Below are 11,783 nucleotides of genomic sequence, written 5' to 3' on the forward strand. Positions count from 1 at the left end.
TGAGGCTTGACGGGGCAGGGAGAAAGAGAGAGACATAGTGTCACGTGATATGTTCCATCCAGTCCAAGGCAGCAGAAAAAGCAATTAGAGTCTCGCGGGCCGGGCTGTAGCCTCGACCAGACATTTACCACAAGACGGCGAACTGCTCCACCTCCACATTCACAGCAGCTCGGAGAGTCGGTGATTCAAAGGTGACACTGTTCCTCTAACTTGAGCAGCAGGTAGACACCATAACAGAGGAATCTTAGAAAATCCGCCTGCTTTGTGGGGAGCGCTTCGCCTCACTCGTCTCTGAAACCTCACAAGTCTTCTGAGGGTACATGGGGGAGGGCTCTGCTCGGCAAATTACTCGGCGTGTAGTTTAGTAATGATCCGGTAATGGCTGCGGTTATGCCGCCTCCGGGAGCGTCTGGCATCGTCTCTTGCTGTGGATTCAAACGGAAAATTGACGAAATAAAAAAATTGATTTGGAAAAATAGATGAGAATGAAATTCAGCAGTTTTGGGAAAAAAAAGCAATTAAAATAACAGGAGCAAAGGCAACATGCTTTTTGTGGTCAAAGGGGGCACGGTTAAAAGAGGGGGAGGTATTCCGTCTCACGGGGACAGAGCGTCTCGTAAGCCCTCTTTTTTTACGGCCCCGTTAGGGGCACTGGGAGCCCGGCACCAGGATGTGATGTCACAGGAGGTGACCCGCCGGAGCTGCAAGGTGCGGGAGCTGCCAGATGAGAAAGATCAATCTTCTTGACAGTTTCATGCCGTAGCTGTTCCCACCTGGCTACTGCCCGGCTGTCACACGTTCATTTTTCAATATTCTTTGATGCCATAATACCTTTTTTAGTGTCGGATTCATTTTTGATGCGCTTTAATGTCATTTAACGAGCAGAAATAAGCTATTGTAAGATATGGCTGGAGCCCAAGTAGGAGTTGGGACTTGGCTTTATTCCTCTCCGCGACAGTATTTCTTTGAACTTGCATGGTGCATTGTGTCACCACCTCCTCCCGCCTCCTCCTCTTCCTCTCCTGTGAATGTTAATGACTGTCTGCACTCTGCAGAGCGTTACAGTCTGCTGCAGAGAGCCAAAGCCTTCATGGTTCTTTAAAGACGCAGGAGGGACGCAATCAGATCGCCTTGATCACTCCTTTCCTGAGAGACGACGCACAAAGCTGCATCATTCAGAGTGACTTATTGTTTCTTAGAGGTTAGTTTTTAACTTGTGAATTTTAACAAGCTGATTATGTCATAGAGAGACATACAGGAAATAACTCTTGACGATGCAATGGTGGTAAAATAGTTCTGTTTAATGGCTTGAAGCTCTTGATTCACATAAAACTCTTTGAGCTCAAAAAGTCACTCATTAATTAATTTAACAACTTCAACATATGTCTTCTGATGACTTTCATCTGGTTCTTCCAGGAGGCCCGTTTGTGGTTTTGTGTGGAATATCTTAACAGCTGTTGGATTTATTGCCATGACCTCACATAACATAATCCTTAATCTTGGTAGGTATTTGACTTTCACTGTCAAAAAAAAATCAACTTTCTGACATGTATCCTACAGCTAGTCTTTGGACAAATGCAGAAAGTGAGATGATGAGTTGGCAGATCTTGTGACGTGGCCCCGAGTGGTCAATTGGCTTGGACTGAATCCAGAATAGCTCATTAAAATACAGCACATTATTAGCCCAGGCTAAATCACAAGACATGAAGACATGACTGGACCCACTGAGAGAGGGGACGGAGGGTTGTGTAAACCAGGAAAAAGTATTTTGGGATATTCCCAAATTTGTCTTCCAACCTCAGGTGGTCAACTCTGCACCTCTAAATCCTTAAAAAGCAACTTCTCAAATTACCCGACGTAAATCACCCTCGTAAGAACCAACACCCAAGGTGGAGCGTGAGCTTGCTAATTTAAGCAGAAGTGGGGAGAGCAAGAAACTGGAAGATACTGTGACCTGATATGACCTCGCTGTTATGTCAGGGCAGCAGAGGGACAAAGACGGAGAGCCGCAGAGCACAGACGTCTGTACCCCGAGTAGACATTTTACTACTTTCAAAGGCCACTAGCAAAGGCTGTCATGTCCGTTTCTTTCGTCCACTCCAGTGTGACAGTTACATAATAGAACTTGTTCAGACAGAAAGGTGCATTAGAGCCCAGAACCCAGACAGCTCTTTCTGCCTCAGCCGATTAATAAAACATCTCTCAAGGCATTGATACAGTCAACTAAAACCCTGTCCTGTGTAGTATCCCAATCTGCTTCTGGATACTTTCATCATCCCCGCAGTGGGAATATCAGTGTTTTGATTTCAGCCATTGGTCCTAATATGTCACATATGCTGCATTCCTGCCTCCGTGGCTCACTGTTTGCCACTCCCTGTCGCTACATGAGCTGTTGTATTTCACTGGAGCAAAAGAGGCCTCTAGTCTACTCTCAAGTATTCAGCAACAAAGATCTGAACTACGACCCGCAAACTCTTGAGCACATTGTGTGTCTTGAGTGGGTTGCTTGTAACTACCTAGAAGGAGTGCTTTAAACCAAACTGCGTCCTTGACGTCCTCCACATTTTTGCTGCAAAACCTCAGAAAAAAAGAAAGTTCAGGAGCCCAGGTAATATATTTCATGGGGATCCAGGGGAAGTTCCACCATGCATTTAAAACACAAAAACAGCTTGCTTCAGCAGTATTCTTGTCTTAGTGGCACAATAATCTTTCCAACCCCCCCGTGTTTCTGGTATTTGGCTTGTGTTTAAGGTCTGTGTGGATTGACTTATACGCCCAAAGAAAGTGGTAAAGTGAGCCTTTGTTTTTTGGAAGCTGAGTCATGTCTCATCTCTAAACCAGTACTCCAAAGACTCCTCTTATTTTTTATGTTCATTGAGACCAATTTGTTGCACTTACGGTTCAGCTCAAGCTGAATGTTTTGTACACCAGCGCCCCCATCTGGTAGCAATGTAGACTCTTTTTGAATAATTTGTCTGTCAGTACAGATGTAACATCTGTCTCGGGGTGATTTATACACATCTGTTAGAAGTTGTTGAAGGTGGTGTGATGGCGATGACGGTGTTCTGGGGTTGTACCACTCTGGCTATTCTCTCTTTAATATGTACGTTCACTCCACGTGGACAGCAGAAGGAGCCGGCTGTGACACTGTTGCCATCCTTACTTTTTTAATTTCCTTGCCTTTCACTTGACCCTTCGACTTTATCTCTGAAAGTCTGTTGCTATGACAACTGTCTGGCTGGTGAGGTGCAGACTGACAGACTGACGGACAGACGGACGGACAGACGTCCCTGCTGAATCCTCTAATCACCACCAGGGGAGGCTGAACAGGGATGAACAAATTAACTACGCTGTGTGTGTGTGTGTGTGTGTGTGTGTGTGTGTGTGTGTGTGTGTGTGTGTGTGTGTGTGTGTGTGTGTGTGTGTGTGTGTGTGTGTGTGTGTGTGTGTGTGTGTGTGTGTGTGTGTGTGTGTGTGTCTGTGTGTGTGTGTGTGTGTGTGTTGCCAATAAGAAATAGAAACCCTGATTGGCGGAGTGCAAGTTTTAAAGCCTATTCGTTAGATCTAGATGTTTATAATTCTGCTTTTTTCATTGTAAAAGTTCTTGTCTTGTCTTTCAGAGATCTTAAGGCTGGAAACATTCTCCTCGGGGACGACGGTTCAGTGCAAATTGCAGGTATTTAACCACGAGGCAACTCTGCACCTGTCTAGTGGCCCAGAGGTGTGAAGAAACCTCATTCACCCCCATTAGATCCAGTGTATTAAAGCACAGGAGGCTTACTCCGTGGAGGGCAATTAACCCCTTGACAATACCTCACTGCTTTGGGTCCTTTGTGTGCGTGTTCATCTAATTTTATTTCTCCTCTCTCTCTCTCTCTCTCTCTCTCTCTCTCTCTCTCTCTCTCTCTCCCCCTCCCCTCCCTTCAGACTTTGGCGTCAGTGCCTTTCTAGCCACAGGAGGTGACATGACTCGAAATAAAGTGCGCAAGACGTTTGTGGGAACGCCGTGCTGGATGGCCCCAGAGGTCATGGAGCAGGTTCGTCATCTTTAGACCAGAGCAACAGAAAACTCACAATCAGATCCAATTTTGTCTTAGCAGGCGAGGAACAGACATTTCATTATTAATTGGTGGCAATGAAGTTTTGTTTTTTTTGACACTTTTGTAGAAATCCGAGGCCTGTAGCCATATATTAGCATCTCTCCTATAATTAAGCACTCAGCGACAATACAATAAGACACCTGCGCCCGATTACTTGTGACTTTAAATTCTGAAAATTAGCACATTTCCATCCTAAGAACGGTCTGGCCTCCGAGAGTGAATAAAAGTCTTCCATGAACACAGTGAATGTTTTTGATATTTGAAATACAAAGATGATATCTGACTCTGCGTCCACAGGTGAGGGGTTACGATTTCAAAGCAGATATTTGGAGTTTTGGGATCACAGCCATCGAGCTCGCCACGGGGGCCGCACCGTATCACAAATACCCGCCAATGAAGGTGAGAGCGCTGTGGAGAAATCTAGCTTACCTTCAAATGTGGAGTTAATGACACGGAACAAATGCAAAGTCAGTTCCTCTTGACTCTCTGATGAGACACTAACGTTTTGTGACTTTTTGACCAAAGAGTGTCTCTGGTGTCTTCAGGTCTTGATGCTGACGCTGCAGAATGACCCCCCAGGCCTGGACACGGGCATCACGGACAAGGAGATTGTAAAGAAATACGGCAAATCCTTCAGGAAGATGGTCTCCCTGTGTCTACAGAAGGACCCAGAGAAAAGGTGTGGATTGTGTTAGAGTTTCATTTAACACGTAACGCTTTACATTGGCTTCCAGTAGATAGGTTTAATCAATGTTTCTTTTCCTCATATATGCAGTATGGTAAATATGTGCTAATTGCAAAAATAAGAACATTTGACATGTGCAATCATAATTTACGGTTCGTGGAACTGATTTAGACTACTCGGCACATGTTAAGCACAGCAGCATGTGATTGCTTTCATTGTTCGGACCACAGGTCCCTTTGTTTCACTGAGCTTCCCTGGTTCTGGTTAACATGTATTGCACATTTCCTTTCTATTCTTGGGAGTATAAAAGCTCAAATGAACAGAAATTCATTGTCATTCTGCTGCTTTTCAGGCCGACATCCTCAGAGTTGTTGAAGCATAAATTCTTTCAGAAAGCAAAGGTAGGTGCCCTCTGGGCCCGACACTCGATGAGTTACACAGTGAGGCAGCATCATCCCTGTTTCAGGCACCAGTTGAGCTGGTTGATGAGTGAAGAAGTGAACTGAATGGCCTCTGTTTAATATTAAGCTGCTCTTAATGACTGCAGGTTGGGTTCTGTTTTAGCTCCTGAAGTTTTGTAATGATTGTAGAAGGGTTCAGTGTAAGAGAAAAAAGAGTTAGTGATGCATCAAGAGATTTAAATAAAACAATACAGAGATGTGTGAGTGAGTAAGGCTCGGTACAACTAGAGTGCTGGCTCAGCATGTCACACTGCCCAAATACAATCCGATACATGACTCAAGAACTGCAGTACTCTGTAATGTACAGCGGAGGGCAGATTCATCTCTTGTGTAAATCAGCAAACTTTGGGCCTGTGAGCCTGCAGAAGGGATTTAAATGGCTATCAAGTAAGCATATGATTATTTATTCACTATTCTGTTGATGAAATCTGCTCACTTGTTATATATAAACTTATATTTGAAAATCCCACTGACTGTTCCAATGGGAATATAATGGTTTAAAGTAAGCGAACACTTTATTTATATACCACTTAATCAAACCAGGGCTCCAAACTAAAAAAAGACTGTAAGAAGTATTTGAATGAATAATCAAATCAAAGATAAGCAGCAACTGTTAAGAGGTAAGGCAGCATTAATTGAACGCCACTTAGAGTTAATAGGTATTGAGATGAGATTTAAAACATGTACTGACATGAGCATCAGTGGGAGACTTTCATAACCTGGGAGCCAGGACAGCTAACGCTTGGTCACCACCGCACTTTGAGCGCCGTGCAACCAGGGGCCCTTGTTGTGATGACCTGAGAGGCCTAGTTGACCTGTACGGGGTCGGCGCCTCACTGGTACAGCATATGATGGAGCCAAGTTGTGAAAGGCTTTAAAAGTAATTAGATGGATTTTGAATTACATCTTACGTTTGACAGAAAGCCAGTGTAGCGAAACACATTATGGGTCGCAGTTCAATTTCTGAGTATTACAAGGCAGGATACAGAATATACAGATAAAGAGGATTTTGGAGTGACAGCCATTTGTTTCTTTCCTCTTATAACAGACCCATGAGTATTTACATGAGCGGTTGCTCCAGAGGGCGCCCACAATAACAGAGAGGTCGAAAAGGGTAAGACGTCAAAGTGTTTTGAATCTACACGTTGTGCTCTATTGCCAAGAAGATGAGCTCAGTTTTTGCGCGTATGTGTCGTCAGGTACGCCGAGTGCCGGGTTCCAGTGGTCGGCTGCACAAAACGGAGGATGGCGAATGGGAATGGAGTGATGATGAGCTGGATGAGGAAAGTGAAGAGGGCAAAGCAGCCGTTGCGGCCTTACGGGTGAGATGAACCTACAAGTTGTTTTGTTCCCTCACATGCTCTTATTAACACCTTTTGTCACACTATAAATGTCCTGTCTTTAAATCGCTGTACAATGTTTAAATTGTCATTCTCATGTCTGTGCAGTAGCATGTCTGTCCTTTTGTCTCTCCACTGAGTCTCCCATGTGTGTGTGTGTGTGTGTGTGTATGTGTGTGTGTGTGTGTGTGTGTGTGTTCTGTCTGATGGCCAAGGAGCAGCAGGTGAAGCCTGTTAATGCCAGCAGGCGACAAGTGCGCTTCGCCTACCCACTCGAGCTGCCTACGTCCAGGGTTGTTCACTTGCCACCACAATACAGATGGCATTCCCCTAACAAGGAAGGACTCTCACTGCACATGATAGCTAGGGAACACGTGACCACTAAACGCCTTGTTGTTAGACTGAGGGCTGTAGTTAGCTTTCCTCAGATACTATAGTTATACAGATACTAAAGTAAGTAAATCGGCACACAGCTAGGCTCTGATCCTCCGGATTGTAGTGTGTTTATGTAGCATTATGTAACTTTACACAAACCTTGTAATTACAAGATGACGTTATGCCATTGATTTGTAGAAAGGAAAGGTTGACAACATCATTTCGACAGTAAGCAGAGATCTGTGCATGCTGTAGATCACATGCGAGTCGAAGTTAACCTCATCAGGACCAATTAGTCAGTGCTGTAAGCTCCTCTTTAAACAGTGGGGTATGTTGTGTCTCATGTGATGTAAAGGAGTTTGTGCCCACATAACTAGATATGTATGACATGCAGAACCTTTTCCACAATGTATTTTCTAAAAAATTTGGAAAAAGGAAAATTGTCAGGTACCACTTTTTGTTAGCCGTTTAAAAGTAGGGAGCATTATTTAATCAAAGGAGTGAGAGTCACCTTTCCTGGAAGCCATCTGTATTTCTATTTCTATTTCTAAATCACGTTTTATTTATACTGACCAAATCACATTTAATCAATACAAGGCAAATTACTGATCAACCCTGTAAATGTTCAATTGGAACACTAATGATCATCGAGGGATTCCAAATGTTCCCACGTCCCTTCTGCTTTGATTCTTCTTTACTGGCTACTTGTTGGCAAACTGAACTATCAATTCTTACACCAGCTCCACTGGATGTTTTATCTCAAAACAAACTAATGTTAATAATTCAAAGAATGCATGTTTTTCTTTTTTCTCCCAACATGAAACGATTACTCTTCTGCCCAGAAAAAGATGCATGTTAATGAGAGACTAGAGCCTGTGTGTTTAAGTCCAGTACAGTCTCCTCAGTAACCGCTGAGTCAGACAGCAGTTTGCCTTCATTGTCCGACTCTTTGCTCCTTGGAGTTGGTTTAAACATTTTTTTTATTATTATTATTTTGCAGATAAACAGTTTGACCATATAACAGTGTGACTTTCTCCTGATTTTGTGTTCCCTTATGCCGCTTCTCTGCTTTTCAAATCTAATAATTACCTATAGGCGGGCTATATGTAAAACATATTCCATCAATGATAGATAAGATTGTGATAGATTATGTCATGATAGATAAGGAGACATCAAGTTTTCTGTAAATTAAACAGAAAATCTGATCATGTTTTCAGATGGGACTGGCTGTTTTTTTTTGCTAATCCATGAAATTTAAATACACAACAAATCACAGTACTTCAGCAAAACCTACTGTTGACATATTTTTCTCATATCACCAAATACTGTCATATCGCCCAGCCATATCGGCACCAGATAGTGAAGTGTAGTTGAAGTATTATTAGCATTTGGTATCTCTATTTTCCCACTATAATGGCATCACCATAGAGGATAAAGTTAGTGGAGCAATAAATGAGGAAAGTAAAGGAGTGAGCCGTTTTAATCCGTTTACCTCTCCTGCTTCCTGTGTGTTCTTTGCATCAATGCGTTGCTGTTTTTGCTTTGCCTAAAGCCATCGCAGTGAAATCCTTCTGAGTCTCATCTTCTCCATCTGTTTCTAACAGTCACCAAGAGTAAAGGAGGGATCACAGAATTCAGAGGTGAGTTTCTAAAGTTATTTCTTTACTGTAACAGTGGTGTGATTCACACACTCTTCAGTGTGCTTTGTCAGACACGGGTAACTCCGGTATTTTTCAACCTTGATGCAGATTTTCTCATGTCTTTGTGGGTAAGTGACTGCTAGGGACAAGAATTGAGGGGGAACGCTGCGGGCAGCAGCCTCGAAACGGGTTCAACGTAATCGCTCTGCAAGTGCTCACCATTAATTTACCAATTCACATTTTTGCTGAGCAATTACAATGCCGCCTGTTTAGCGTCTGTTAACCAGCCCCTCCTTTCAGCATTAGGTGGGACTTCACTTCATACACAACAGGCCACCATGGCGGAGGCGGTAGAAATACATGCAGCCCATGTTTAGATTTAATGTGTGTTAATTGTTCATATCTGTAGTGCAGCAGGTAAAATAAAGATCTAGTAGTCACCTTGATGTTAAATAAAGCCAATAACTGTTTGTATTTACTTGCATGTTAAGCCTGACATTCCTCCTCCAGGCGTTCCAGACTCCTGAGCCTTTAAGCAGTCAAGCCCAGCCGACGGCGGCAGGTCAGTCAGAACTACCTCCGACCGCAGGCCAGGTCCCACTGCAGCCCACGCCAGTCAACGCTCAGCCCACTGCCCAGGCTACACCAGCTCTACCTGCTGCTACTCTCACACAGGTCAGTCTAGTTCACCGTACTCGCTTAAAACTTGTCAAACCACTGAGTTTTCTGATATTACTTCCTTCTGCTAATTGTTTGTTTCAAGCTTTCAGTCTACTCAAATGTCTTGTATCTGTATTTTGGCAGGTGCAAGCTGCTTCAGGGGATGTCAAGGCTCCTATTAGTTTGGTATTAAGGTTAAGGTATGTTTCCCTATTACCACGTCAATATCAGTAAACCAGCAGTTGAATTGTCGGTCTCAGTTCCATCACTTCTATGTGCCTGGTATCTTTGTTTTTTACTGTATTATATACTGTATTATAAACTTAACTCCTCTTCTCCTCCATCTTCTCCTTCTTTCTTTCATCTCCTCAGAAATTCAAAGAAGGAGCTAAATGACATCCGCTTTGAATTCATGCTGGGGAGAGGTGAGTTAAGTTCCTGTATTAATCAAAACCCAACCTCTGTTTGCTGGCGTCACCACTTAGTTTAAAAAATGTCCTGAGGTTAAGACATTTTGGGTAATCAGTAGGGGAAATTGACAATTTATACCTCGTGTTTTGTCAAACTTATTTTGCTGCTTCAGCTTTCCATCACAGCCGACAAACCAAAACCAGCTCATTTCAGTATCTATCAGCACTGAGAACAAGGTGCTGAAACACAGACACAAGATGAAAACCAGCTGTGTGTGGAAATGTTCAAGCCACAGTTATGCCCTGTTGATAAATATATATATTTTATTTTAAATATGCCTTTTTGTCCGCCTGTCACAGTTTTCTTCTATTCTGTCTTTTCAGACACAGCAGATGGTGTGTCCCAGGAGCTGGTGTCAGCCGGCCTGGTGGACGGGAGGGACTTAGTAATAGGTCAGTGATTTAAAAAAAATATTATAATAAAATAAATAAACCTTCCTCTGCCCATACACACAATATTATGTATTTTTCTTAGAATAGATAGTAATCTCACATTGTCTAACATGTTACTCTCATTAACATACAGCGCACATAATGTTTTTGTGTTTGTTTTCATTGTCTTTCTTTCAGTTGCTGCAAATTTGCAGAAAATAGTTGAGCCTCAAGCCAATAAAAATGTCACTTTCAAACTGGTGAGTGCTGCACCTTCATCTGTGAGTGATACAGGTTGTGTTTTGGGGGGTTGAAGTTTTGCTGAATCTAGATGAGTAGTACACTTTTTGTTTTTAACAGATGTGTTTGCTAGAGGAGCAATGATTACGCTGGAAAAGGCCACAAAGGCCCAGTTAAAGCTAAAATCAAATACACAATATAATAATCATCTGTCATTATCTGTAAACACACCACATTGTAGTAGCTGAAACTGCAAATCCAGCATCTGGAGTCTTCTTTCTTCTTCACTGCCTTTGTTGCTCACTCCTTCTTCTTCTCCTCTCCTTATTCCTCAGGCCTCTGGAACTGAGGGATCTGAATTACCAGATGACGTCAAATTGATGGGCTTTGCTCAGCTCAGCATTAGTTAAACTGTTGTACTACCTGGGACCATGACTTGCCTAAAAAAAATGTGAAAATACAAAAAAAATATATATATAGTTAATTAAATGCATTTTTCTCTCTATGGCTGTAAAGAAACCACTACTGCCAAAGAAAACAGTACCTTTGTGTCACCCATAGGATTATTAACGCTGCCTCGTTGAATTCAGCCGAAGTATCAGAGCGCACAGTATAAGAACCCCTCAAAAAAAGTTTACAGCTTATTATGTAGAAGGATGCAAGTATCTACAACGAACAGTTCTCACTTACCATTCTGGTCTCCTTCATCTGGTTATGTTTTTCTCTCTAATATGTGATGCATTTGCACAATCTCAGCTAACGCTCTTGAATCTTGATAAGTGTAACGATGCCTTATATTCATCAGAACTACTGAATGCACGTTTTTTTGGGGGAAGTCCCCCAGTTACCACGTGGAGCATTGTGTTGTCCGACATGTTCAAATGTGGTTTCTGTTGCTCGCGTCAAACTTTTTACTTTGAGCAAAAAGGTATGCTGCAGCTCACTAAGAAAGTTTAAGTTTCAATTTTCGACACACTTCTGTGCTCAACAAATGTAATGTGAGTTTACTTTTTCAGAAGGATGTGAACACTCCCAACCGTAACAATCGTTAAAGGATAAGGCTAGTTTTATTCTGTATTTCTTGTAGTTCTAATTATTGTCTATTATCTGTATGAAAAGACCAAAACCAACAATGTGTTCACATAGGTCATATATTTGGCAAAATGATTTCCTGGGCGCTGTTACCAGCAGCAGGAGGGTGTATGTAGGATTGACCCAAAATAAACTACAGTGCCCATGTTCATCATGTCACCCAGTAAAACCTTTTGGCTCAATTAAGTCTTTTTAATAGTTATTTTGGGCAACAAACAGACCATACAAAAATGCATGAATAATGCCAGTCTTATACTTATAAGTATTGATACAACCATCATCATAAGAAAGTCTGATAAAAGAAATAAGTGTGAGACAACTTGATGAAGCTGGTTTTAAATTATTACA

At 42.4% G+C, this 11,783-nt stretch overlaps 1 protein-coding gene across 3 annotated transcripts in view; it reads left to right on the forward strand.

The window, feature by feature from the left end:
- Window positions 1-11,777, forward strand: part of oxsr1b (oxidative stress responsive kinase 1b) — a 37,347-nt gene extending 25,570 nt beyond the window's left edge. The window contains exons 5-19 of one of the 3 annotated variants that reach the window (XM_031849945.1): window positions 3,621-3,676; window positions 3,928-4,037; window positions 4,398-4,499; window positions 4,646-4,779; window positions 5,138-5,186; window positions 6,295-6,360; window positions 6,446-6,568; window positions 6,802-6,879; window positions 8,566-8,601; window positions 9,112-9,276; window positions 9,406-9,461; window positions 9,634-9,686; window positions 10,056-10,124; window positions 10,302-10,363; window positions 10,679-11,777. In XM_031849945.1, the coding sequence (XP_031705805.1) occupies window positions 3,621-3,676; window positions 3,928-4,037; window positions 4,398-4,499; window positions 4,646-4,779; window positions 5,138-5,186; window positions 6,295-6,360; window positions 6,446-6,568; window positions 6,802-6,879; window positions 8,566-8,601; window positions 9,112-9,276; window positions 9,406-9,461; window positions 9,634-9,686; window positions 10,056-10,124; window positions 10,302-10,363; window positions 10,679-10,753 (1,234 nt within the window). In that variant the 3' untranslated portion in view covers window positions 10,754-11,777. The remainder of the gene's footprint in view (window positions 1-3,620; window positions 3,677-3,927; window positions 4,038-4,397; window positions 4,500-4,645; window positions 4,780-5,137; window positions 5,187-6,294; window positions 6,361-6,445; window positions 6,569-6,801; window positions 6,880-8,565; window positions 8,602-9,111; window positions 9,277-9,405; window positions 9,462-9,633; window positions 9,687-10,055; window positions 10,125-10,301; window positions 10,364-10,678) is intronic. The other 2 variants (XM_031849946.1, XM_031849947.1) reach the window with 2 other exon arrangements.
- Window positions 11,778-11,783: the final 6 nt, after the last annotated feature.

The sequence above is a fragment of the Anarrhichthys ocellatus genome, unplaced genomic scaffold, assembly GCF_004355925.1.
Source record: "Anarrhichthys ocellatus isolate YVR2014 unplaced genomic scaffold, GSC_Weel_1.0 scaffold10, whole genome shotgun sequence".
Lineage (NCBI taxonomy): Eukaryota > Metazoa > Chordata > Actinopteri > Perciformes > Anarhichadidae > Anarrhichthys > Anarrhichthys ocellatus.